At 38.8% G+C, this 27,396-nt stretch overlaps 1 protein-coding gene across 3 annotated transcripts in view; it reads left to right on the forward strand.

The window, feature by feature from the left end:
* The first annotated feature begins 522 nt into the window (after positions 1-522).
* LOC127450180 (E3 ubiquitin-protein ligase SMURF1) overlaps positions 523-27,396 on the forward strand; it is a 60,393-nt gene continuing 33,519 nt past the window's right edge. For all 3 annotated transcript variants that reach the window (XM_051714043.1, XM_051714044.1, XM_051714045.1), the window contains exon 1: positions 523-789. In XM_051714043.1, the coding sequence (XP_051570003.1) occupies positions 735-789 (55 nt within the window). In that variant the 5' untranslated portion in view covers positions 523-734. The remainder of the gene's footprint in view (positions 790-27,396) is intronic.

Genomic DNA, 27,396 nt, shown 5'->3' on the forward strand with positions numbered 1-27,396 from the left:
AAGTTCTGAAATCCAATCCTTTTCCCTCTTGCTCAGACCTTTTTTGTTCCTGCCACACAATTCCAGAGCCACAATTAATGCAATCAGACTCAATGCAAATGTAATGTCAATCAACTGCATCCATCAATGACTTAATTTGGTTATTTACAACAGTCCAAAATAACAACCTCTGCCAAATGGCAATTTATTCACATAAAACATTACAGAGTGCTGCCAAATGTCAAGATTACTCTTTGTTTTTGTTCAGGTCATGTTGCATGGATACATCTGTAAATCGTATATCTAATGTGTTAAACTGATTCACGTATTGAAAATAAATCTTTACGTTTGTTAAATGAAATAATGAGTCTGAATACCACATGACTTCTTTGAAACAACAGCCTACATACAATTTTCTACAGAGTAAAACCTTGATGACTGATGTCCTTTTACCGTATATCACACATCAGCCAGTGCCAGGCGGATGCGCGCACGCCCCGTCGCGAGTACGTGCACGTACAGCTGTACTAACGTGATGTCAGAACGCCGTTGAGCTCAAAAAATGTTAGGCTGTGTTGTTAAGTCTGGAAGCTACAGGGGATTTGTCAGACGGAAATAATACCGTTTTATCGACAGGAAACACATGCACGAGCCACATATTATCGTAGCGTGCTTTTTTAAATTTTTATTTCCGCTTGAATCGAGCGTCTTGGGTTTATCCTGAGAGAAAGTTCGTCGGTTATTTTGTGGGAGTGATGTCGAATCCTGGGACTCGAAGGAACGGGTCAAGCATCAAAATCCGACTGACAGGTAAAAAGACCAGCAAATAACACATTTTATCACTCCAATATAAACATAATGCAGTTTATTGTCATTTCACACCTCTGATTACACTAAAATCGGCTAATGTGTGACTGGTAAGCTAATGCGAGTATCCTGCTAGCTTCTGCCGAGGCGAGTTGCAGCAGCTCTGTTCTTCATACCAAGCCCGAATAACACACAAAACTGCCTTTCGTTCAGCATGTTTTGAAATAGTATATTAGTCTATTGACTTGCATTATTTTCACATATTTGAATGCTAGTCGCCGAAAGCAGCTCTGCATGCATGGATTGTTGGGTTGGATTAGTCATAAATCAGATGAGAATTAACCGGATGAAGCCGAGGCAGCTGTTTTTCTCCACTCCTCTCATCTGGATAGCTGTGTCTCCGTTATATATTCAATGTCAAGACTGCCCTGTATGGCTGATTCATTGTGAAGCTATTCAGTAATGTTTGGGGTATTTAGTAACTGAAATATGAATTAACAAAGGACTGGAGTGGTTGGGGTTTATATGCTAATATGCTGATTCACAATCCACTGTGTTGTGTGATGGGTTTTGTTGGGTGAAACCTTGTCTTTCTCTGCTCTTTTGAAATCTCTCCTTACTTGGAAATGAGCAGGATATGATTGCATACTGATCTCTCAATGATATCATCACTGACATAGTGCATTGGAGGATATGATTGACTTTGTTTTCAATGCTTTACAATAACCAGGCTCAATGACATTTCAGTGGAATGGTAAAAATATTTCTAAATGCATAAATATTAATTGTTGTGTATCATATGATAATTCTCTCACCATTTACGCACTCTAGTCATCTCAAACTTGCATGCCTTTCTTCTGCGGAACACAAACGTAAATGTTTTAATGGAGAAATGATGCCTGTTTGTCCATACAATGCAAGTGGAAGGGTGATCAAATTTGCAATCTCCAAAAAAGACATATAGGCATTTAGGCAGCATAAAGGTTATCCATGAGACTGCAGTGGTTTAATCCATGTTGTCTGAAGCAATCCAATCGGTTTGGGTTCTCTGTGCATGCGTCAAGCACTAGGAAGTCTCTTTGAGCTTGAAATCATGATCGTGTCTAGAGACTACAGTGGCAAGATGTACAGTGAAAAAGGAGTTATTTTTTGGTCTATTCTCATCCAAAACTGACTGCATTGCTTCAGAAGATGTGGATTAAACCACTGGAGTCTTCTGGATTAATTTTATGATGCCTTATGTGTAGTAGTCGACTGATATGGGCTTTTTAATGGCCAATGCCGATATCCAGAGAGCAGGGTGGCCGATATATCGCACAATTTAATATAGTAGATAAACATAAACTTGCTAAAAAAATTATAAACTCTTATTTAGCACTATATTTACTCAATTTCACACAAAACAAAAAAATAATATTGTATTTTAAATGGTAGATAGCAGTTTCTTCTGATTTCTGTTTAGTCATCAAATTTTAATAATTTATTTGCACAAGAAGAAATTGTTAATATATTAGGGAGAAGGCAATAACAGTACACACAGTAGTCCAGCAACCATGGATGGCGTGTCCACATTAGCAATTGCATTTTATCCAAAAATACTGAATCATACCAATTGTACATACAGTGCATAGTGAATAAGACATTTACTTATAGCGCACGTTTACTTTGGGCTGTATCCGAAAACGTAGGCAGCTGACTTGCTACCTTGCTGTCTTATCAGCTGTGTTTGAATGAATGGAACTCTTAAGGAAACTGGTCTCTGAATAGTTTGAAAAGCACCTTATTGTCATCTTGCCTCCGGAGGCAGCATTTTCCTGGTTTCGGACACAGCCTTGAAGTTGCACTCACACGCTCTCCTGATAGTTTAAACGGCCTGGATCGCCTACTTGGATTGCTATGGATTGACCATCATGATTTCTGAATGAGAGGAACTTTTCATCCTGATCCTGAAGTTTTTGATTCTGGCTGATAGAATGCACACTTCAGAGGAAGATATTAGATGAGCGCTCGACGGGAAGAAAACGCTGGATTTTCGTGAGGTTCGTGAATTACATCTGTTTAAATGAGATATTTGCATATTTTCAGCCGGTATGTAATAGAAGTTTTATTGATATTTACCTTTATCATTATAAAAGTTACAGGGAACTGTTGAGGAGAGACTGTTAGAATACGTGCTTTAGAGGTAAATAAATTAGCGTTGTGTGAGGTTAGTTTATTACATCTGTTTAAACGAGATATGCACATATTTGCAGATGGTATATGATATTAGTTTTGTTGATATTTGCCTTTTTATCATTAGACAAGACAGTTAAATGTTACAGGGAGCTGTTGAAGCGAGAGAGGGAGAATGAAACAGGCGAGCACTTTAACTTTATGAGCTCAAACGTCTGCCGCGGCTCTGATATCCGGACCGTTTAAATGACACTGTGTTGCACACCAGTCTATTATTGTAGTAACATGATGGCACGTAACAAGAAAACGAACCGTGACTGGTCGTTTACATGTCTCAGTCGCTTCACAAGCAAGCAGGCGATTCTCAGCGCCCTGAAGAAACAAATCGGCCAAAATTTGTACATCATTCACTCGCATTGTACAGAAAAACTTTTATTGAGATGTGTGCGACTAGAACAAGTTGCAAGTAGACTAGAACAATCTCCCTTTTAATTGGCGAGATAGTGTAATGGCTTTTTTACACCACTTATGGCCCCATTTGTTGTGTGACAGAATTATTTTGTTGTCCAACACTGTACTCTGAAGTGTTTTGATGCAGGCAATGAAAACACCTTATAAATGCATTTTGTTCTCAGTTCTAACACACACACACACACACACACACCAGAGAAGTCTGAATGAGATGGTATCTCATTCTTTATTTTGCACAGATGTGCTTGTGTCTCACAAAACTCCTGTGGCCTGTGGCCGCTTGAGAGTTTGTTTGTGGAAAAGATGTCCACAACAGAGGTGGAAAGCTCTCAGGCCCACAGACCAACTCAGCGCCTCCAGCTGTGCTGCTCTGCCCCCTGGGCCCATGAAAGGAATTCTAATTGAACAAGGAATGTCTGTCTCATGAAACAATTGAGTGTTGAATCTTTTCAATAGCCACTTTACTGTTTAGTCTTTCATAGTGTTTAAGTCAAGAGGATTGGGGTTACTGGAGCTTCCAAGGAGATTTTTATCTGTATTCCAGTAATTGGTAGATCGGCATTTGGGTAAAAATATTATTCCTAATTTTTTACTTGTGTTTGTCATTGGTATTCGCTTTTAGTTTACGTAATGGATGCTCAGTTTCAAACTGATGTCATGTTATCCTAACTTTGTAATGGGTGTTGAAGTGTGTCTTCAAATGAATTTGCCTAAACTAGACAGAAAGGCAACAACCACAGCATATGATCTTGTATATAGCATAAAAAGAATCTATCATATTAGCTTAATGACGTACTATTTTGTTAATGATGGTAGAAAGTGTAATAATATTTTGACATACCATCACCATTGTGACTGCTGTATTTAGTCAACCTGTATCTTTTTTTACACACAGATTCCTGGTAGTTAGTTGTTCTTTGTTTTGATGTGTTATGACTTTATACCATCCGATTAGTTTTAACAATCAACACCTTCATTTTTGATGTTGTTTTTGGTCTGGGAGGCCGTGACGGCACTATGTTTTGTGCAACCTTATCAGTGAAAAGTCATTGAGAGTGTTAACATGCAAGTTCTTACACAGATTTTGCTTAATTAGCCGACAACATGCGAGTTCATGTAAACACCTTAAATACAAATGTTGTGCCCATGCCTGTTTACGTTTTGATATCAAAAACAGAAAATAATCTGATAATTTCAAGTCTCATGTAAACATGGTTTTATTGCATTGTCAGATTTTTATAATTAAGAAAGAAAAAAAAACAATTTTATTAAGTTATCAGCATTTTGACCCTTTTTCCACCTGGTATTAAGATGCATCTCGGGTGATCCGATCACATGTGGTCAGATAAGACACACTGCTGTTTACACCTGGTCACTTAAATGTGTCTCCTGTGACCACTTGTGATCGGATTTGGAGGGGAGCGTTTCTGTTTCACGACGACATACATTAATCACCATGTCAGTGTGTTACTGCATGACATTAAAGCGTGAAAAAGTCCGAAAAGACAACAAAAGTGCAAAAAATGGCGCGCATTTCTCCCAGATGCAGCTGAAATTTAATCTAAGAACACATGCAACATTTCAATCAGAATTGTCTGTTATTTTAGTGGATTAGTTATGTTAACCTGAGCTGCAGATGTTCGTGCTTCTCACAAGTGTCCCTGCATGTTGATATCAGACACACTGAAGAAGATCTGTGAAGTTATCATACTTGTGTGTGTATTCAATTTTTTTATATTTTCAAAGCAGACAGTTATTTCCTTTTAAAGCCTCTCTTAACCGACAAAGTTTAAACTCTTGTTTTAGCGCAGCAGTTGATTGACAGGGGAGGGGGGTGGTGCTTCGCTGCTGTCGGGACACATACAGGACAGATTAGTGTTTACACCTCAAAGGCGATGCGGTCACATGCGGTTTTGACCACATTCGTCTGTGCTTTTTGTGATCCGATCTAGGGGTTGGTGATATGACAAATCTTATATCACGATATGAGTCATTTTATATCACGATAACGTTATATCATGATATAGTAAAGGTTTTCTGGAAAATCAATAAAAATGGGTGTATGTAAAATAACCATATTGTAATGCCTATTTTTGGAACTCCAGTCAGTGAATTAAATACTTTATAAATGAAAACTACCTCCTCTTTATTTGGAACAAGACAAACAATGTCAAAGTATATAAATAAAAATCAACTTGTTTTCAAAAATCAACCTTTCCAAAATGCTAAATATAACATTATGCCACATTTCAGTTTAAAATGTTGACTGTTATTTTTATTATTATTATTATTATAAACTTTGCACAAGAAACTTAAGATCTTCTCAAAGCAATGTGAAAAATAAAATAAAACATAAGTAAAAAAAAAATATCCAATGAAAATAAACACTTCTTGAAGAAAATAAATGGCACTACTTGCGAAAGAATAAATAAATGATGAATTAATGCGGAGTTCATCTTTTGGCTTTCATAATATTCTTTTACGTGCTTAATTTTGAGGTGGTAAAACAGATTGCTTGTATTATGAGTGATTATCGTCATGCGAAACAGTTTGCTTTGTCAGCTTTTGGTAACCTACAGCACTTCATTTTCATGACCTGTTTGGGAGTCATCCAGTTCTGTGGAGATTTCTTTCTCCATTTGAGGTTTTCCTGGGTCAAAACTGATTTGAGTTGTGTGAGTGATCCCGATCTGAGTTCTCCTGCTGTATTCGCGCGCACTTCGGAGCTCCAGAGAGAACGCGCGCCAGTGTCACGTGAAACATTCGTGTGTCAGATGAGAAGAATATTTAGCGCTTTTGAAGCACCAAACGTGGCCGCAGAAAAATGTTTAATGCTGGAAAAAAACCTGTCCATGTTTCTTCAATTCTCTCAGTTTCACGTGAAGCCCTGCCCACAGATAGATAAGACCACACTGTGCACATGGATATTTACATCTCATGATATACACGATATAGCAAAATCTCTATCGATTGACACTTTATATCGTTACCACGATATATATCGTCATATCGCCCAGCCCTAATCCGATCACAAAACGTTTTGACCTGTATTTAGCGCTGTAAACGGGGTCATTGGTGTGCATGTAAACAGTAATTGGCAAAAAATCAGTGTGCTTGAGGAAGACAATACAGTGCCTAGATCAAAATTCCTAAAAAAACAATGGGAGATTGAATTATTGTTTTTTCAAAGTTCCTCATTGCTGACACAAGGAACGTCTTTTTCTGATACTTGATGGTATGCAAACCTTTCAGTACGTCGAAGTACAGCAGTGTTATGTTTGACGACTATAAAATTTCCCTCAGAAATCCTGGTAAAATTCCTTTGACTTTTGAGAGGATGTTGAAGTTTTAATTTGCTATTATACACAAGGTTGTTGCATGTTTAGTTGTGTATCGAAACACTTGATGTTGATCTGCCATTTTGCAGTGGTTCTTTCCTTCTCTTAATCTTCTTTCTTTCTGTGGGGACATATTTCGAACAACAGGAAGTGGGATGGCTACGTTGACTTGAGATTCTTTTCCTTTAATTGCTTTGCAGAACACAATCACCCACCAAAGGACACTTTGAAGGGAAAACAGTCATGATAGTCATGCTGTAAGATCACTTCAAACAGAATTTCCAATAAAAATGACTTTTCGAATTACCCTTATTTTTGAGCCCCACACCTTTTAGCCCTCCAAAGCGCTCACAGTGGTTGGTAAAGTCTTTGAAGGGAATAGGGCAAAGGGATGATCATATCTGAATGTAACACACCCTCTGTTCAAAGAACAACACCTGAGTTGAATGAAGCTTGTGGCTTGAGCCTATCCTGTGAAAACGTGGCTGCGAGCTGCTTTTGGTAGTTTCATTAGAGGGGTAAAAAGAGGGTCAGAATTCTATAAATATTTGTGTTCCATTCAAGCATGCAAGCATGAATTTGAGCTTGCTCAGCAGTAATTGCACAGATCATGGTTACAAAGTAATCAGGGTGAAATGCATTTTTGTTTCCTTATTACTTGGCAAGGTCTTTACTGATGATGCCCTATGAACGCACTTGACTTCACATGTTTTCAACTGTGTTTTGCCGTGAGGGATTGTGGATTAGTTGGGTTGTTTAGGTCTTATTGTGTTAATGAGTAAGGCAGACTTGATGCAACTGAATATGAGAATGCAAAGCCATGCTAGCAAAACATTAATTGATTGGTATTCTGTTATGCTTTTGTAAGTTCTCTATTTACTTCTGCTATTACTTTACAACACACAAATGGGGATAATAAACTGTAAGGGCGTAAGCATTGAGGCTTCAAAACATGTTTGCCTTTTACTACTAAACAGCTGTGTTGAACTTGTGGTGTTGGTGTGACTGTGTTGTGTACTACCAAGACTTGTAAAGCAACCTGGTGATTTAGAAAAGCTGTTCCCTAAAGCCCCTGTAGACTTAATGATGTGTTGGTGTATTCACAATTAACATTTCTTTAACTAGGCTCCAGGTGTGCTATTGTGAATCCAATCAAAACACATGTATTTGAGTAATTACCATTATCAAAACTAGTCCTATAAAGTCCCGTTTTAAGTTTTTAACTGATTTTTACCGTGAAATTATTTTGACAAGTTGACCAGGCTAAAAGTTAATATCTTGCTCAGAAATTAGCATGGTGTGTCATGTTTTTTTTAGGAAAGACATTTTGTCTACATCTGGTATACAGGGTATGAAATTAGCACCTGCCACCCGCTAAATGCGGGTGTTTCATGCGCAGTGGCGGGTAATTTTGTGGCAGGTGACTTGTAAGACGTCTCAGAGTGACAAATGACAGTAAATGCCATTAGACACAGACACACATTTGAAGAAGCACACCTTAGCATATTTTGAAGAACAGACTAAAGAAAAGCCGGCGATGCGGGTGTGTGATTCACCGTGTGTTCAGAGGTTTATTGGGACTCACTTGCGGAACACGTGAATAGTTCTCACTATTTCTTCTGTCAATCATCTGGGAACAAATAGCAAGAATTGTGTTGTCTATTAACCTTATTCAGCTGCTCTTCCGTGTTTTGTCTCTTACCTTCCGGTTTGAATTGAAGCTACTGGGAAGAGTTGATCAAAAGTGATTACGTGTGGGAACACAAAGTATTTTTCACCAAGAGTTGATGGTGTGAGACTGCACCTCCCCTTTACTATGTGAAAATGCTCATGAGGTGTTTTTGCTGTCACTGTAAATGTCACATTCAGGCAGGTCACATTCAGACATTTTGAAAAAGGCTTAAAATGTGATTAAAATTGTTGTAAACGAAATATCCAATAAAACGTACACTTTCACATGAATATTTGTATGTTTGTGTGCGTGTATGAACTAGGGTTGCCATGGTGTATGGTGTTACCGGCTTTACTCGGTACAAGGGACAACAGTGGTGTGATTTTATACCGGTGGAAACTTATGAATGGAACTTCCAATATCAATACGATAGCCTAACGCAGTGATTCTCAACTGGTTTTGCTTCGGGACCCAGATTTTACACTGGACATCAAATGGCGACCCACCATAGTAAAAAACAAACTGTATTTAATGTATCCTGGGTCGCATTTTCTTTTTGTTCATGGTTTTCAAGTATAAATGCATGCATCAAGTGACTTTGTTTTTGTTTTTGTTGTTGTTCATGTTAAAGCCATTTATGTATTTGCCCTTATATTTACAGTGTAATGACATATAAGCACAGGCATAAGACCATGATGGCCCCTCATTACTATGGTTATAGGTCAATGTAGCTAGTTTTTCTAATAATAATAATATAATATAATAATAGTGTTAATGAAAAATAGTACAGATTCTACCTAATAGATTATTTAATATGAAACTATAACATTTGTTAAAATATTAGTTACTTTTACTACTGTAAAATCATGAAACATTTTTGTATGGGTGATGTGTAATTTTAAAAACAATAACTTTATTTTGGCACATAGCACAGTGTTGCTCTGTTCCACCCCACTGCTGTTTATAATGTCGGGGCTGCCTGTTTGAGAGGTTTGGCTTCCTCCATAGCGATTGAAACTAGAAAAATTCTCACTAGAATTCAAATGGGGTTGATGCGCAGCGGGCGAGCATGTGCGCCAGAGATACGAGTGGATCAGAGAACAGATCATCGGCACGAGTTGTTCCATTACACTCGTGTGAAAAACAAACTTTAATCGCCGCGAAAATATCACATTGCAGATGAATTTATTTTGTATAAAACGCTGAAATTTCACTTAGGCGGCTGGCTAAATATTTTCAATGGGAGAATCATGCATGTTCTTTCCCTGCTGTCTGCGACCCAGTCCGAACAATCCCACCAGTTGAGAAACACTGGCCTAATGAATAGAATAGCCTTAAATAAAGAATAGTTGCCTAATGATGAGTTTGTGACCTGTGATAAATGAACCTAAATAACGCATTGAAAGCCTGATGTTCCTTATCAACATATCAAATTACACAGGCAACAAAGTGCGTGCAATGACAGAAAACATTTAATTGTCTTGGATTCGGAATGACACAAGAAATGCTGTTAGACACACAGATATGTGCTTGAAGAAACTTTAAACACTTTATTATATTTTTAAGAACAAATGACAGAAGGGGGCCTGGGAAGCTCAGCGAGTATTGACACTGACTACCACCCCTGGAGTCGTGAGTTCGAATCCAGGGCGTGCTGAGTGACTCCTGTTAGGTCTCCTAAGCAACCAAATTGGCCCGGTTGCTAGGGAGGGTAGAATCACATGGGGTAACCTCCTCGTGGTCGCGATTAGGGGTTCTCGCTCTCAGTGGGGCGCGTGGTAAGTTGTGCGTGGATCGTGGAGAGTAGCATGAGCCTCCATGCTGTGAGTCTCCGAGGTGTCATGCACAACGAGCCACGTGATAAGATGCACAGATTGACGGTCTCAGAAGTGGAGGCAGCTGAGACTTGTCCTCCGCCACCCGGATTGAGGTGAGTAACCACGCCACCACGAGGACCTACTAAGTAGTGTGAATTGGGCATTCCAAATTGGAGAAAAAGGGGATTAAAAAAATAGAACAGATGAGCCGTCTATGCGTATGTCTGACGTGCTGTTTGTTCTGAGGCGTGCAGTCTCGTGGAACACGCATCTGTAAAAGGTTCTCACTCTTTCTTTGTTTCAGTCTTCTGAAATTTTTTTTGCAAGAATAGTATCATCTATGAGAATGCTGCAAATGGCCTCAGACCATCTCGGTTCAGGAGGTGCTCTGAGTTCAGTTCGCTTTATTTCCACAGAGCAGTTCGTTGTGAGCGCAACTCTGCATGGTCACTTTATATATAGCCTATACATCTGTGATTAAATCATAAAATAATACAAAAACATGTTCACCTCGAACCATGATTTGTATTTCAGTGATTATTATCATCATTATAATTATGATGTTTACATTTTAGAATTGTTTTTTGATCTTAATATGTACATTGCCATTAAAAAGTTTGGGGTCACTTGCCTGAAAAGCTTCTGAGGTGTATGCTTAAATGTTTGAAATTGGTTTTGTAGACAAAAATATAATTGCGCCAACATATTAATTTATTTAATTACAAAACTAAAATTTTATTTTAAAAAAAAGTTTTTGTCGTAACATGAGATCAGATTAAACTCTAAAGATGACACATGAGAGCAGCACTGCAGTTTGTGCCTAACTGAGGAGAGGAAGAAAACACAGCTCAGAGTTCTGAAAATATTCAGAAAAATCTGAATATTTTTTTGCCAGTGGCTATTAGACATATTTTAGTCACATAGTGTGGAATTTAGTTGCATATACAAGTGATTTCCTCAAAATGTAGAGGGCTGACACTTGTGGCTGCTAGTGTGCAATTGTATTTTAGAGCTCCTTATATGCAATGAAGCAATATCTATTTGTATGCCCACGTTAAGTAAGTGTAGGATGTCATGCATATTGGATGGAAAAGATGCTTAAAAAAAAAAAAGTCCATTGTCCACAATGTGCAAAGTCACATTTTTGATCCGCGATGTATCTTGCCACAATAAACCGTTTCTCCCCTATTAATCTATCCTTAACATATGACTATAATTACTAGGGGTGTAAATCGCAAGTTTCATCACGATACGATCTTGTATAGATTCTCTTAGCCAGTGACCCAATGTTTGCTGAAAGTCTGCCGCGATACAAATTCGATTCAGGGTCTGCAATCGATATTGAGATATTATGTGCCAATTTTAGACAATCAATTACATTTGTTATCTCACAAATGCAACCAAAATATCATTTGAAAATGTTGAGCTCTCTGAAAAGTGCAAACCCAGTATCCACATTGGGACATCCACAAAAAAAAAATATAATACTGAAAAATAAATAACATAAAAAAGAAAGTCACAAAACACTAAAAACACTATATTGACAATTTGTCATCTCTACAACAGTCAAGCTAGTCTTTCAATCCAAAATACTTACATCCCCATGGCAAGAGTGCTTCTTTGGCTACAACTTCCACAGTTGTATTGAAAAATTGTTACAGTTTACTGTGATAAAAACTAGTAAGGGTGCTGATGTGATAAGTCTTATCATTGATTATGGCGCAGGGCAGTTGTTTTTTTCTTTCCCTCGTCAGTGCTGTTCAGAATATCACGGCTGTTTAGCCGTTTGAATTGCTCCATAGCGCTTTTAAATAGAAAATTTACATGCAGAATTCAAATGCGCCCCGATATCGAAGAAAGGGCTGATTTAATCGCGCATGTGAGCCGCTCTGCTCTATTCTGTCACAGGAGCTCACAGCCCTGTTGACGGGCACGCACGGATAGAGCACAGCGCAACTTCAGACGTCAATCACTCTGCGCACATCTGTGTCCCACATGAGAAGCATACTGTAATTAGCTTTTATAAAACGAAATGAATATCATGTGGTTGCTGCATCGCCTGACAGAAATGCGTGCAGACGTGGCTGGCATGAAAATGTCAAAATAAAGGTGCATCTTAAAAAAATAGACATCTATTTTTATGGTTGAATTGATGACATTGCATCATTGGTGATTGTTACACCCCTATAACTACAACTAGAGGTTGCTGGTCCAGGATGGGTGCATGAGATAGCCTGTCTGCTTCTGTTAGAGTGGTGATCGTAAAGTGACACAAGTAGCGGGTTGCTGCTTAAAGGGATAGTTAACATAAAAATGAAAATTCTCTCATTTACACACCCTCATGCCATCTCAGATTTTCCTTCTGCTGAACACAAAACAAAGATTTTTAGAAGAATATCTCAGCTCTGTGGGTCCTCACAATTCACGCGAATGATGGCCATTCACTTAATTGTGCAGCCCTCCCTGAAGAATCGTGAAATTAGTGTAATGACGCAGTCTTCAGGAGACATAGTAGCCAAATAAAAAGCACATTTAAATCATCGCAATATTCCCGATATTGCTTAATATTGTATAGCCAGCATAAGCAATGCGATAATATTGTGAATATTCCATATATCATCCAGCCCTAGTGTTTCCATGTTTACCTGTTAACATGCAGATCTGAATTTAGAGTAAACACTATGAATGATATATGTGACGGCCCATATCCCCTGCACACGCAACCTCTGAGTGCAGAGGGCTAACCATAATTGAATGCCCAAAAGCATGACTCCACTTTCTTGTATTTTTTTTTTAATTTTTTTTTTCTGAATTTTTTATTTTTTTATTTTATTTCTGAATTTTTTCAAGACAGCAGTCTATTTCAAGCTTGGGTATGCTTCTATGTTAAAAAGCTATTACATGGCATTGCCAGCTAATATGCCAGACGTCCGGCACGACAAGTAGTGCAGAAAGAGGCTTACAGCTCCTGCTTCTGTGAGCCTGTGGCACTGCGGAATCTTGCTTATTCATTAAGGAGCACTTGCACCAGTCTCCTGTTTACTGTGTCACGTGCAGCCTGCTTGCCTGTTTCCTCTCCCTCTTTCTTCTCTGGTCTTTATCTTTTTCTCCCCCCTCCTCCTGCACACTCACACGTGAGTGTTTTATGTTCATGGCTGTGTAGGTATGTGGAGCATGCGGCCTCTCAGACATTCCTGAGCGTGATGTTGATGTGGAGTCCATCTGGGGGTTTGTAGGGGGATACTGTTTAATTTGATCGTCTGCAGTACTTTAAACTGACACTATTGAACAGAGCCAGGCCATTACCCGTCCTGTGTAAATACAGTGCATTCAGAAAGTATTCAGACCCCTTCATTTTTTTTCTTCACATTTTGTTATATTGCAGCCTTATGCTAAAATGCTTTAAATAATTTCTTTTCCAACATCAATCTACACTTCATACCCCATAATGACAAAGCAAAAAACAGATTTTTCATAGCTGAAATCACATTGACATAAGTATTCAGACCCTTAACTCAGTACTTAGCTGAAGCACCTTTGGCAGCGAAGTCTTTTTGGGTATGATGCAACAAGCTTTGTACACCTGGATTTGGGGATTTTCTGCCGTTCTTCTCTGCAGATCCTCTCAAGCTCTGTCAGGTTGGATGGGAACCGTCAGTGGACAGCCATTTTCAGGACTCTGAAGATGTTCGATTGGGTTCAAGTCCTGGCTTTCGCTGGGCCACTAAAGGACATTAACAGAGTTGTCTGTAAGCCACTCTTTGTTGTCTTGGCTGTGTGCTTAGGGTCATTGTCCTGTTGTAAGGTGAACCTTCAGCCCAGTCTGAGGTCCTGATCACTCTGGATCATGTTTTCATTAAGGATATCTCTGTATTTTGCTGCGTTCAGCTTTCCTTCAACCCTGACCAGTCCCCCAGTCCCTGCAGCAGAAAAACACCCCCACAGCATAATGCTACCACCACCATGCTTCACTGTTGGGATAGTATTGCGCAGGTGATGAGTGGTGCCTGGTTTTCTCCAGACATGATGCTTGGAATGGAGGCCAGATAGTTCAGTCTTCGTTTCATCAGACCAGAGAATCTTGTTTTTCACAGTCTGAGAGTCCTTTAGGTGCTTTTTTGAAAATTCCAAAAGGGCTTTCATGTGTCTGGCCATTCTGTCATAAAGCCCAGATCAGTGGAGCGTTGCAGTGATGGTTGTCCTTCTGCAAGTTTCTCCTATCTCCACACATGATCTCTGGAGCTCAACCAGAGTAACCATCAGGTTCTTGGTCACCTCTCTTACCAAGGCCCTTCTCCTCTGATTGCTCTGTTTGGCCGGACAGCCATCCTGGTTGTTCCAAACTTCTTCCATTTAAGAATTATGCTCTTAATGCTCTTATGCACTGTGCTCTTGAAAACCTTCAATGCAGCTGACATTTTTTTGTAGCCTTTCCAAGATCTGTGCCTCAACACAATCCTGTCTCTGAGCTCTGCAGGCAGTTCCTTTGACCGCATGGCTTTGGTTTTTGCTCTAATATGCATTTTCAGCTGTGAGACCTTATATAGAGAGGTGAATGCATTGTAAATGCCTCTATGGAAAGCATTGGGTATGAAAACCACAGATTGTCATTATAGAGAGGAAGTGTGCTTGTGTTTGTTTGCTTTCGGAGGTTAGGTGCTATTATTCCGCCCTGTGTGGGAAACCATTAAGTGATTTTGTCACACTGAAGTCACATGAACATGAATAATGTTTAATGTTTAACACCAATAGTTTTGTGCAATTTATCCACTGTTACATTACCATACACTTGCAGACAGATTTCACTTGTTTTAACTATGTTATCATACTCTTGCAGACATATTTCACAAGTTTAACCTATGTTGCAATGTTGGAGTGCTTTTTCATGGAAATTCTGTCCTCAGTGCATATGTGACTCAAGCATATCAAGCATGAACATTATTTTGCAGCAAATATTTTTCTTTTTGCCTAAAAAATAAATAATTTGTGCACTACTGTTCTTGATTCAGGGTTTTTGTTACACAGTTGTTAAGGGAATCGTGTACTTGAAATCACCCTGTTTAACGTACAGTATGTTATAATAGACTCACTGTTTATATAGTGTAGTTTGTCTGACACACTATACATTGAACTGAATGTTCTACACTGTAGACTTGCATAGCTGGCTAATTAGTTGAGACTTTGTATTGAAGTCGCTCAGTGTCAACCGTGACTGAACCAGTTAACCTCTATTATTTGATCTTTATTACTGGGTTAAATATAAACCACAGCAATGACGTTTCAGAACGAAGGGCAGTGAGCTTATTTGTGGCTCACCCTATTCAAGGTGATGAGCCACAAATAAGGGGCAGGGGCAGCGGTTAAGGCTCTGGGTTACTGACCAGAAGGTCGGGGGTTCATGCCCCAACACCGCCAAGATGCCACTGTTGGGCCCTTGAGCAAGGCCTTTGACCCTATCTGCTCCAGGGGTGCCGTATCATGGCTGACCCTGCGCTCTGGGATATGCGAAAAAATAATTTCACTGTATATGTTCAAAATGTATAATGTGTGACGAAAAAATAAAGGCTTCTTTCAAGACAAGGGTTGTGCAAAACTACATATCTTCAAAACTGACTAGTCTGTCTGGACAATTAGGCTGGTTTATGCCAGCCAGACACTAATCAGACACATTCCTGATGGGGTGTTCACACATGATACATTCATAAATAGCTTGATGGAGAGCAGCAGAAATTGGGGTTTTTCAGTTGAAGTTTTTTTGTGTTTTTATTTTTTTATTTTTTAACTTCACATGATCAATATGGACGTCAAAGACATCTGTCTGCTTATGAATATAGACCAACAATTTAAAAAATTAGACAAAACTTATAGAACCTCAGACAAATTGTTGGATCTACTGCTTGGTCAGAACCTGAGTTCAGTGTCTGTGCTTGGATGTATTACATAGGGGGGCATGTGAAAATTCTGGTCCCAATTCCTGCTAACATCAGCTCACCATATGAAGAGCAACACCCTCTGCTCCTTCACTGAACAAAATATATATCGCTTCAGTCTTTCACTTTTGAGGTCCTTGAATAATTTGGATTTCATTAATATTTGACTAAATGTCACTTTCTTTACACCTGTTGCCTTAGCCACAACCAGGCTTGATGACACAATAATGTGATACTTTTAAGCTGATTGAAAGGTTACAGTACAGGACAGGTCAGGTTAATCAAATCACAAAATAAAATGCACTCAGAGCCTTATATTGTTGTCAATGGTACCGGTACTTCAGTACCAAGTCGATACTAAAATAAAAAGATGTAACGATACCAGTGTTTCTGCAGTACCGGTAGTAATGAGCACTGACTCTATCCAGTACCAGTGCTCAGTATGACTGACACACGACTGCTTTAAAATGCTCACAGGCTTATTTTAAACACGTGTTCTGTTACTCCTTGTCCATTTCAGTGTAAAATGAATCAAATTAACATTGTGACGTCTTAGTGTGATTTATTAAACCGCTAAACGCTGCAATCTGACTCTGGATGAGCTGCGTACTTTAAACCCGACCGCTCATCCACTATAAACTCCGCAGACATTGACAATCATTCACGTTATAGGAGATGACAAAGCAGGACACCAACCCACTGTGAACCACGCAGTACATGTAAACTGCATATTTATTTAATTAAATCACAACATTTGCGATTTAATCTCAACTCATCTTTATTTAGCATTTAAAACAACAGAGTTGACCAAAGTGGTTCACAGTAATGAGATTTACAACATAATTCAACATTACCACATACACAAACACCAGTAATCTAAAATACAAACACTCCAAAACTGTGTCCTACATTTCATTTGTCAGACTCTAAGAGAACAGTGTAAACAGATGAGATTTCAGCCATGACCTGAACTGTTTATCCAGAAAAGTGAAGCTTCTGCCTAAAAATGCACATCATAATAAAAGCACTATTCAGAATAAAATCTAGATGCCTGTAATTGAAGAAATTGTGACAAATTTATTACAACTGTACAATAAAATGTAATATTCACAGTAATAATAATAATTAAGCAACATATCATAAGCAAGAATAAAAGTTTGGCAAAACAAAAAAATGCAGTGACATGTTGAAAAGTTAATTAGACACCATTTTGATGATAAAATTAAATTTAACTTTAAAACATGGAGTTCTGGAAAATTATGAAACTATAATTATTAAAATGATTATTAAATTATTAAAAATAACTAAAGTGGTGTGTTCAATCGCACAGTATTAGCATATTTTGGTAATCGAAATTGGTACCGAGAACCGTGAAATTTCACTGGTATCGGTACCGACTACTGAAATTTTGGCACCGTGACAACACTAAACACAACATCTAAAGCTCTATTCGGACAGCAATTATTTTACATGGGGACGCGATGTAATTCCAGCATTTACAGGGGGTAGTCAGTGATTTTTATTGCCGTCTGAATCCGAAATGTTGCGGGTGACTAAACATGCATACCCCATTGACCAATTTATTTGACTGCGTTGATAAACAGTCTTGTCCCTACAGTTTCTTAATTCGTTTAATTGCTCTTCGCAAGAATTTTTGCTTATTCCGTATGTGAAAATATACACTGTAAATATCCGCAGCGCTTTGCAGCATTGGTGCTTTAAATTTTTTTTTTTTTTGTTTTAGTGTAATTCCAAACATATTTAAACGCAAATACAGAGGACACAGTTTGTGGATTCATGAATTGTCCATATAACAGGCGCAACTGCAATCATGTGATCGACAAAAAGTCTCGCTCATCCCCCGTAATTTAATTGTCATCCGAACGCATGATTTTTTTATCACAGATGAGCCATGAAAATGTACTTTTACAGACATCACCCTGAGAAACAATTGCTGTCCGAATAGGGCTTAATACTGTAATATTTCACTTTCAATTGGAGAGTGCTCCTTCGGGATTTAGAGTCCATAGGGAACTTGAGACTTTTCTCACTTATTGGTGACATTCACACAGAGTACCAACAGGCAGTCGTATGATAACAATAGTACTAGTACTGACCAGGGCTGCTTTCATGAAGCATTGTAAGCCTTAGCAGATCGTAGAAACCATTGGCCTCAATGGTCTTTACGATCAAGCTTGCGATGTTTTTGGGAAACGCTGTACTTGTACAGAGCTCATCCCTTTCACAATGTTTGGCATTCAGCAGATAAAGACAAAGCCAGTTAATTATTATTATTTTTTTTTTTTTATTCAGCTGGCAATTACTTATAGTGTTCTGTATAAAATCCCAGTATATATTTGATTACAGCTAGTTTTGCGAGAAATGCGAACCCGAAAGCAGATTTAGGCTGCTACTAAATTTGTCCTGCAGTGTTTTTCCTGCATTGAAAGTTTTTCAGTGGCCGCCAAAGTGAAATTTCAGGCCACCTAAACAAATTTTATGATATTCATGTTGCTTTTGGCACTTTATAAGTGCTAAATATGCTTCGTGTGGTGCACAGATGTGCGCGGGTTGATTGAAGACTGGTACCCTGTGCGTGTTGCTCAATCCACCTGGAATCTCTCGCGCAAGTGATGAACTGTGATCTATCCTACTATTGTATACAGGAGCACGCATGTGCGCTCGTCAACCAGGCTTCCCTTGCTTGATATGTGAGCGCCACTAACAGCGCAGAGCGGATCACATGCATGACTAAACTGGCCTTCCCTATAGAAATAAGGTGTTAAGAAATTTTGATTTCCCACAGCACAATGAAGTACAAAAAACTGTTGAATTCAGAAGTTTCTAGATGCTCCAGTGAGCAAAAATAAATGATATTCATTACAAACATGAAAGGAAACAACATACCCTAATATTAATTGCAATTATGCACACAAAAAAAACTGCATCGTGATGAATGTGTATGTCAGCCACCACCGAAGACCATTTTTGACAGAGGAAAAACCCTGTCTTGTCTTCCTTTTTTCTTTTAGTTTCCAGACAAACTCACTTCATTCCCACAAATATTTAAAAAATGCGATGTCATGCAGTCTGTTTCCCTGATTAAAATGTTGGACGTGGTAGGCATTTGTTAGAGAGAATGAGACTGCATTTTGGTTAGCTACAGACAGTGCCATGTTGTACAGTGCTGTAAGTCTGTGTGGCCTTCAGATGGGATGATGTGGTGGTTTCAGCCTCCCTCAGCAGCCTGGTCGGCTCCCACATGCCTCATCTGGATTTAGGTTACTGCACAACACCCGGGGGTCACGCAGCCACCTCCCCAGGTCACTGCCGAACACAGATACTGCTAAACGCAGGGATTATTTCAACCCATCAGACTTTTGAGACTGTACTTTTCAGTATAATGTTTCTCACGTACTGATGGGACACAGAAGTAGGCCAGTGTGATATTAGGCTTTCTCTTCTGTGTGAGCAATCCTCTCAGCTCTCGTCACTACCCAGGACAGATGCCCATCAGAATCAGAATGAGCTTTATTGCCAGGTATGCTTACACAGACAAGGAATTTGTCTTGGTGACAGAAGCTTCCAGTGCACAAACAATACAGCAACAATGAAATAAAAAATAGAATAAAAATTAAAAAGTGAATAGAAAATAAGTTTTCCACGGCAGGCTCTCTGCAGGGATGACAATTGACCAAAGGACCTTCTTTGAACTGACCGACATAAATGGCCTGTTTCTTTTCAATCTTGTTTTAGGCCAGTTCTTGCAGGTGCTTTTTGTGTTAGCTGTGTGCATTCTGGAACCATCTAGCTTCCTCATAACAGACAAGACAGCCCATTTTTTTAGGCTTGTTTGAAAGCACTTTTGATGGTGTCAGACAAGCTGTTAAGAGCACAGACAGGCAGACATCTGTGGTCATTGTCGCAATAAGGTTTCAGTCTCTTTGGAGTTGGCTCATTGCTGTGATTAATGCACCACTCATCAGATTCAGGATATCTTCATCCAGTCACTGCCCCAATAAATGCTGGATGAGAACAAGCATGTTTCAGTTTCTTCACATCACATGAGCAGGAATATTTTTAATAGATGTACACTCTATGGAGCATTTAGATCTTCATGAAGCGTTTTAACTTTTTTTGGAATAAAATATTAACCAGATAACTACCTTAGTCGCTGATGTGGAAATAAAGGCGGTCAAACTTAAGAGACGAATAGACAAATTTCAGGAATTTAACATCGCGCTCAAGTTTGTTTTATAAATGAATGCATGGGAAACGTTACGTGTGACACGTGCAATACATCAATATAGACATTTCAAGAAGTTACTCTTGACAAGCTCTAGACATACACAATAAACGGAGACCACACACTGAGTCGAGATCGCGGCCATCCGATTTAAAATCACACCATGCACGTTTTCTTTCAGGTTTACACTTTAGTAATATTGGCTACACAGTCTCATGCAGTCCTTACTCGCACACACTCTTTCAGTTCTGCCCACAAATTTTCTATCTGATTGAGGTCAGGCCTTTGTGATGGCCACTCCAATACCTTGACTTTGTTGTCCTTAAGCCATTTTGCCACAACTTTGGAGGTATGCTTGGGGTCATTGTCCATTTGGAAAACCCATTTGTGACCGAGCTTTAACTTCATGGCTGATGTCTTGAGATGTTGCTTCAATGTATCCATATCATTTTCCTTCCTCATTTTGTGAAGTGCACCAGCCCTCCTGCAACAAAGCACCCCACTACATGATGCTGCCACCCCGATGCTTCACAGTTGTGATTGTGTTCTTCGGCTTGCAAGCCTCACCCTTTTTACTCCAAACATAACGATGGTCATTATGGCCAAACAGTTCAGTTTTTCTTTCATTAGACCAGAGGACATTTATCCAAAAAGTAAGATCTTTATCCCCATGTGTACTTGGTAGCCTGGCTTTTTTTATGGCGGTTTTGGAGCAGGTATTCATATAAGGTATTCAGCTTTGGCAGTGTTGGGGAAGCTACTTTGAAACTGTAGTTTGACAAGCTACAAGCTACTCATAATTTAAAGTAGTTTAGCTACAGACAAGCTACTATTTTGAAAATGTAGTTAGCTACACTACAAGTTACTATCAAAAAGTAGCTAGATACATTGAAGTTACTTAATGAGGTGATCATTTTTACAATGTTACTATCAAACCAATAATATTAATAAAATTTACACTAATAACATTTATTAATTAATAAATGTATTAAATACATTTCATGTAATTAATTAAATATATAAATGTATTTAATACATTTAATGAATGGTAACATACAGTTAATAATAGGCATAAAATAAAATACAACAACATAAAACAAAAAAACAAAACAAAAGATCAGACGTCATTAAAAATAATTTTTATACTATACTTCACACTTTTCAGTCCTGCTGTGGCCAGGTGTAGCGTGCTTCCCTAAAAATCAAATTTTTATGACAAACTCTCCTTGGGCTGATGCTTTGTGCTTGTCATATAATATTTATTATGGATAATATATGAATAGAGAGACACAGGGCTTGTTTCTTCCCTCACCTGGGTTTATGTTCATTGTATTTTCTGACTTTTTTGCCATTGACACGCAAGTGCCAGCTTTACAGGTCACATACAGAGGTTGCTCTACAAATATTTGTTTGCTTTGTTCAGGTCCAAAAAAGAAGGCATATGGTCACCCTAGATTGTTGCATAATACATGCCATAATAAGTTATTTCTTTTACCAATATGTAACAGTTCAAGGACAGGCAAGGAGGTGGGGGGAACTGGCTGAACAGTCAACAAAATTAAATGATATAAAAGAACTTAAAACAACATAAAATTAAAACGAACATAAGAGACACATGCAGTGCAGCCACGTGCGTATCTCTCTCTCTCTCTCGAGCCAGCGTCTCTCTTTCTCTCTCTCGAGCCAGCGTCTCCCTCTCTCTCTCGAGCCGGCGTCTCCCTCTCTCTCGAGCCGGCGTCTCCGGCTGCTCTTTATCTCGCTCTCCCACTGATCAGCTGATTCAGCGCCGGCCGTGCTCCATCACGGCCCGGCTACGCCCTCCTCCTTTTTGTTACGTTAGTAGCGTCGCTACTTGTAGTTAGCCACTCCCCAACACTGGACTACAGGGACATCCCTACCATCCACATTATTTCATCTCCATTTAAAAAAAAAAATGTAATAGCATGTTAAATTAAAATATGATAATAATTGCTGCACTACTCTGTGTGTTCCACTTTTAATCCTGACAGGGCGCCATTCGCTCACGCAGCACTTTCTGAAAGGGTCAATTCAGACTATATTTTAAAAAATGCAGCCCATAGCGGCTTTGTATTTGTGCAAGACCATATCAGTATTTTAATCTTATTTAAATCCATCATGCAGCCTTGATAGTTATATCATACAGATGTCTCAGAGATCAAAGTTACAAGTTTTAGTGTTTTGATTTCTCCCTCATCAATTAAGTGCCGCTTTCACAATTGTCATGCCCAACATTTCACAACACGTTCTTAGGAGTGTCAACCCTTCTACATTATGTGGCTGGGATTATTTCTGGATTTTGTTTTTTTTAATTGACAAAGTTTTTACTCATGTTTACACTGCAGGTGTCTATGATAATTCATTGAAATGATTCGATGCATACTGGTCATGGGTACTTGATATGTTACGTTTTACGTTTTCACTGCAAATGCTGGAATTGCCATTGAAGCTCTGTGATTGGCCAAAATGCTCAATTCATCTTCTCTGCAACCCTCTACTTTACTTGAATTTTAGAATATTGAATTTTAAAATATTGAATTTCTTCCGCTGTAATTTTATGATCTGAATATTTATAGCTAATTTCGCCTCTTAAATTCAGAACACAAATCTGCTGTTTTAAAATACAAATCTAAAAAAATACGCCACAAAAACAATTAGATTTTGTTAAATGCCACATGTCTAAAATTCAAATTCACAAAATTCAAATTCAAATCCTTTTGTCTTTTATTTAGCTCCATAAAATGCCAAAAAAGCTAAAATGTGACACATTTTAACTAATGATAAAATATATATATATATTTTTGTAATGTAAGTAGTTAGAAGGTTCCCTGTATAATTAACAGCATTAGCTGAGAGGATTTCTTTCATATATAAAATGGACATTATATCTGAAATATACCCATATGAACTGAAATCTGAAACGAATCAAATTGAGAGCTAATTGGGAAATCTGTATCAATACCCAGCCCTAAAATGTAATTCATTTCTTGCAAAAAAAGGTTTGTTTATACATACTTTTTTAAAGACTTCACAGACTTTTTAGAGGTGCCTTATATGCAATCCAATAATTGGACCAAGTCTACAGTATATTAAGTAAAAATACTGAGCAAACGAAAATGTTGTCACATTCACATTATATTCTGACTTGTTCACCAGAACCAGGTGATGGGAATTATTTGTTCGAGAATTGGGTTGCACTGGTCACGCTATCTGTTTTTGACTCTTTAAAAAGTAACTTGCACGGGAATCAGACTACAGGGATCGGGCTGCAGAATAAGTTGCGGCATCCTTGAATAGCAGTGCAAGAAACACTTGAGCATTTTAGTACAGTTTTCTGACTACTTCAGCAGAAGAATGCTCGTTAGAGAATTGTGAATGAAACAGAGTCACAAATTGTTTGGTTCTGGTAATTGTTTTTAATTTTTTTTATGTAACTGGTTATGAAAAAGAACAGATTCTCAATTCCTCCATACTGTGTTTAAAACCAAGGTTAAAACCCCAAGGTATGGCTCAGGTTTCTCTTTATTTCCACACCCGGTGACTCAGTGATGGGAAGTCTGTCTGCCTCTCCCTGTCGATGTTTCTTTTCCTAGGGGAGCTAGGCGGATCCAATGTGGAAGTAGGACTGGCTGTCCTACTGTATCTGTGCTCGAGGAAATGTCTTGTCAATTCATGCACATGGAGATTTTTGGCATTCCTGTATACCCTCCTGGCTTGCTACTGATTTGTACACGTTTGGATCGGGATGTTTTAAAAAAAAAAAAATCTTCAGCACAGTGCAAGGATTTGGCCATGGAGAGTGGGAGAAAGAGAAACAAAGAACCGGGAGGAAGGGTGGAGGATAACTCCGGAAAAGCTCATAGATATTTCATTCGTGCTGGGGACCGGCGTGGTGTTTCAGCCCTGAGCATGACGGGGCTTAGCATGAGTGTGTGCATGACGGCCTTTCTCATATCCCTCCATTCCTCACACTGCTGTAACACAAACCTAAGCTGTGAATGGGAGGAGTGCTTTGTGTCATCTCTGACTCTGGCAAGAAATGAGTGGAGTAGCCAAGACCTAGTCAAATTGGCAATGTTCTGCGGCCTCTGGCTAGTACTTTATCTGTTAATCAGTTAAACTGTCCTGGACTTATCTAGACTAAACAAGAACTAGACTAATCAACTGTTGATTAGTCTAGTTTTACGGTTTTCAAACTGGGGGCCACCAGAGCATGTTAAGATAAATGAAAATTAAATGCTTAATAGACCATAGCTCTATGGCATTTTAATACTGTTAAATGTCAAGAGCACATGTCATGCAAGAGCACATCAATGTACCAGTTCCACCAGCGTGAATTTCCTTCGCTCTCGCATAAAACGTGACGCACACTCTTAAATATATGCTGCTCTATTCTCACAAATTTATTGTAAAGCCGTTTGAGGAATCAGTTCACCTTTTGGCCGGTAAGATTTTTAGGAACTGCAGCATAATACTTGGTTAAATTAGTATTTCAAGAATGATATCCTGATGCTCGCTGATGTTATAAGCAATGTGAGCAAATCAAATGACATATAAACCAACTAAGAACATCTGTTGCGATTTACGTCTTACTAATTTCATGGGCATATGTAAAATCTGAAAATATGTGGAACAAAATCACAACGTGTCCATTATTATGAGTTTAACGTGATAGCGGGTTGACGCGTCTTCATGCGTTTATGACAAGTGCAGTTTCACGTAGAGACAGAGACTGGCTCATGTGATGCGACTTTATCTCAAATAGAGGCTAAAAAACAGTTAAGTAATCCTAATGTCAAACGAACATTTAAAAAATAAAAAATAATCAAAAGCAAAATACGGTTTTATATTAATAGAAATATTTGACACATTGGTGAATGAGTCTATCAGACTGAATTTTAATGAAATATTATGAATTTTGATATAACACTAGAGGACATTACCTTTAGTAGAAGATTAAACTTCAGTTGAGTTGCTTTGTGGTTGCATTAATAGTTTGTCTCTGTTGACTAGGGGTGTAACAGTATGAAATGTTCACTGTACGATGAACTTCACAAAAATTACAGCGGTATCATGGTATTCAGGTACCTTGCTAAAATTATTTGAAATGTACAGCAACGAGTGGTCTGACTGGATAATGGCCCTGGATGTGATGTTGGGGCATTTTTCTGGATAAATGAATAAATACATTTGAAATCTTTATAGTTCGTTGATTCCGTCCCAGACTGGTTTTTGAAACGCAGGCAACATTATAAATTATAATACATGTTTTGCGCATCTCTAATACATCTCTATGCTTTTTGCATATTTTCACACAATATACAGATTTACATTGAGGTTAAAAATAGAATTTCGATTATTTTTGTGATGCACTGTTTGTCTTGTGCATCCACAAGTGTCTGACTGACTTGTGTCTAACTGGCAAGTTTCTAAAAACTTTAAACTGTTTAGATGAAGTAACTACTACTTCGCTGGTTTTCGCATTTCATGCCGTTGTTGCACTCGTGGGTGATCTTGTTGAGCTACGATGGTTATTGAATCCCACACAAAGAGTGCAAAAGATATGTCCCCTCCCGTGCGTGCACACACACCCACACACAGGCATGCGCTCGAGTGCATGAACGAGTGGCCGAGAGAGAGGGAGGGAGCTGTGCTGCTGCTCTGATCTTGATGAACTCCCATTCTGATCACGCTTTTTTCTCAAAATGATTTCAAATTAGGGGACCATCAACATTGATGATGCCTTGTGGGTCTTTTAAATAACTATAATATTCCCACACCGCAAACAGGGAGAACTCATCCAAACGTTGTTTTGATTGGCTGTGATTTTGTTGTGTCATGCAGCATTTTCTTGATCAGTGTGGACAGAAAAGTTTTGTGTCACTAGAATCTTGTCACATCATACCTGGTTAGGACACTGCATTACACAGACTTTGAGATAACACTCCTGCTTCCCACACTGTGTACCTGCCTTATATCCTCCATCCCTGCAAAGGCTGTCCTCATCAAATGCTCTGCTCATACTGATTAAGTACAGTGATAAGTAACTGTTGGCCCATACCCTGTGTGTCAGCTTTCAGTGCCCTCAAGCTTTAACCTCATATGTCAGCAAACTACTTGCCTTGCAAACAACTGCAGACCCACTCACCTCAGACCCATTCCTGTGTAATACTGAGGACTAGGGCTGTCACGATTATGACATTTGGCTGACGATTCATTATCAAACAAATGATTGCGAGTATGACGATTAATATGTCTGTTTTAGGACTTTCACGATTATGACGATTAATCCTATATTTGTCATGCTACTTTAGGCTACATTCACACAGTCAGTGTTTGGGATTGACAACTGTATTTACTTACAGTAGCAGTTTGAAATCTGTCTGTATCAACGAACAACCGAAGTCACAACCGTATTCTAACAGCTGTAACCATAGTAACGGTGACTAAAAGATGGTGACGTCAATAACATCAGTGTGTCTTATCACAAATGACGCCGCGTTATTAAATAAACGAGTCCAATCGAGGTGCGACTTCATCCATCAGATCATAATTAACCGACAGCGGCTTTGAATGCTTTTTAACTGAGTGCACTCAGCATTTGTCGCGCGACTCATGCCCACGAGCAGCTCCAGTGGAAGACAGCAGCAGGATCTTTGTAGGATACGCAGCTCATTTCTCTGTTTACGAGACACACACACGTGTACAGTGCAGTGTGGCTGTATCATGTGAAATGACGTGACAGACTAGTTGTCTAGTACGGTTCCGTTCACACAGCACAGGTTTGCTGAAAATGCGGTTGTGAGACCTAAAAAATTGGTTTGTGTCAGTTAGGTTATAGAACGCGGTTGTCAATCTTGTAAATATCTGTGTGTGAATGTAACTGTATTAAGCACTCAAAACAGGGTTGAAAACCGTATTCTGCTGCTGTGTGAATGTGGCCAAA

Source organism: Myxocyprinus asiaticus, chromosome 13 (assembly GCF_019703515.2).
Source record: "Myxocyprinus asiaticus isolate MX2 ecotype Aquarium Trade chromosome 13, UBuf_Myxa_2, whole genome shotgun sequence".
NCBI classification, from domain to species: domain Eukaryota; kingdom Metazoa; phylum Chordata; class Actinopteri; order Cypriniformes; family Catostomidae; genus Myxocyprinus; species Myxocyprinus asiaticus.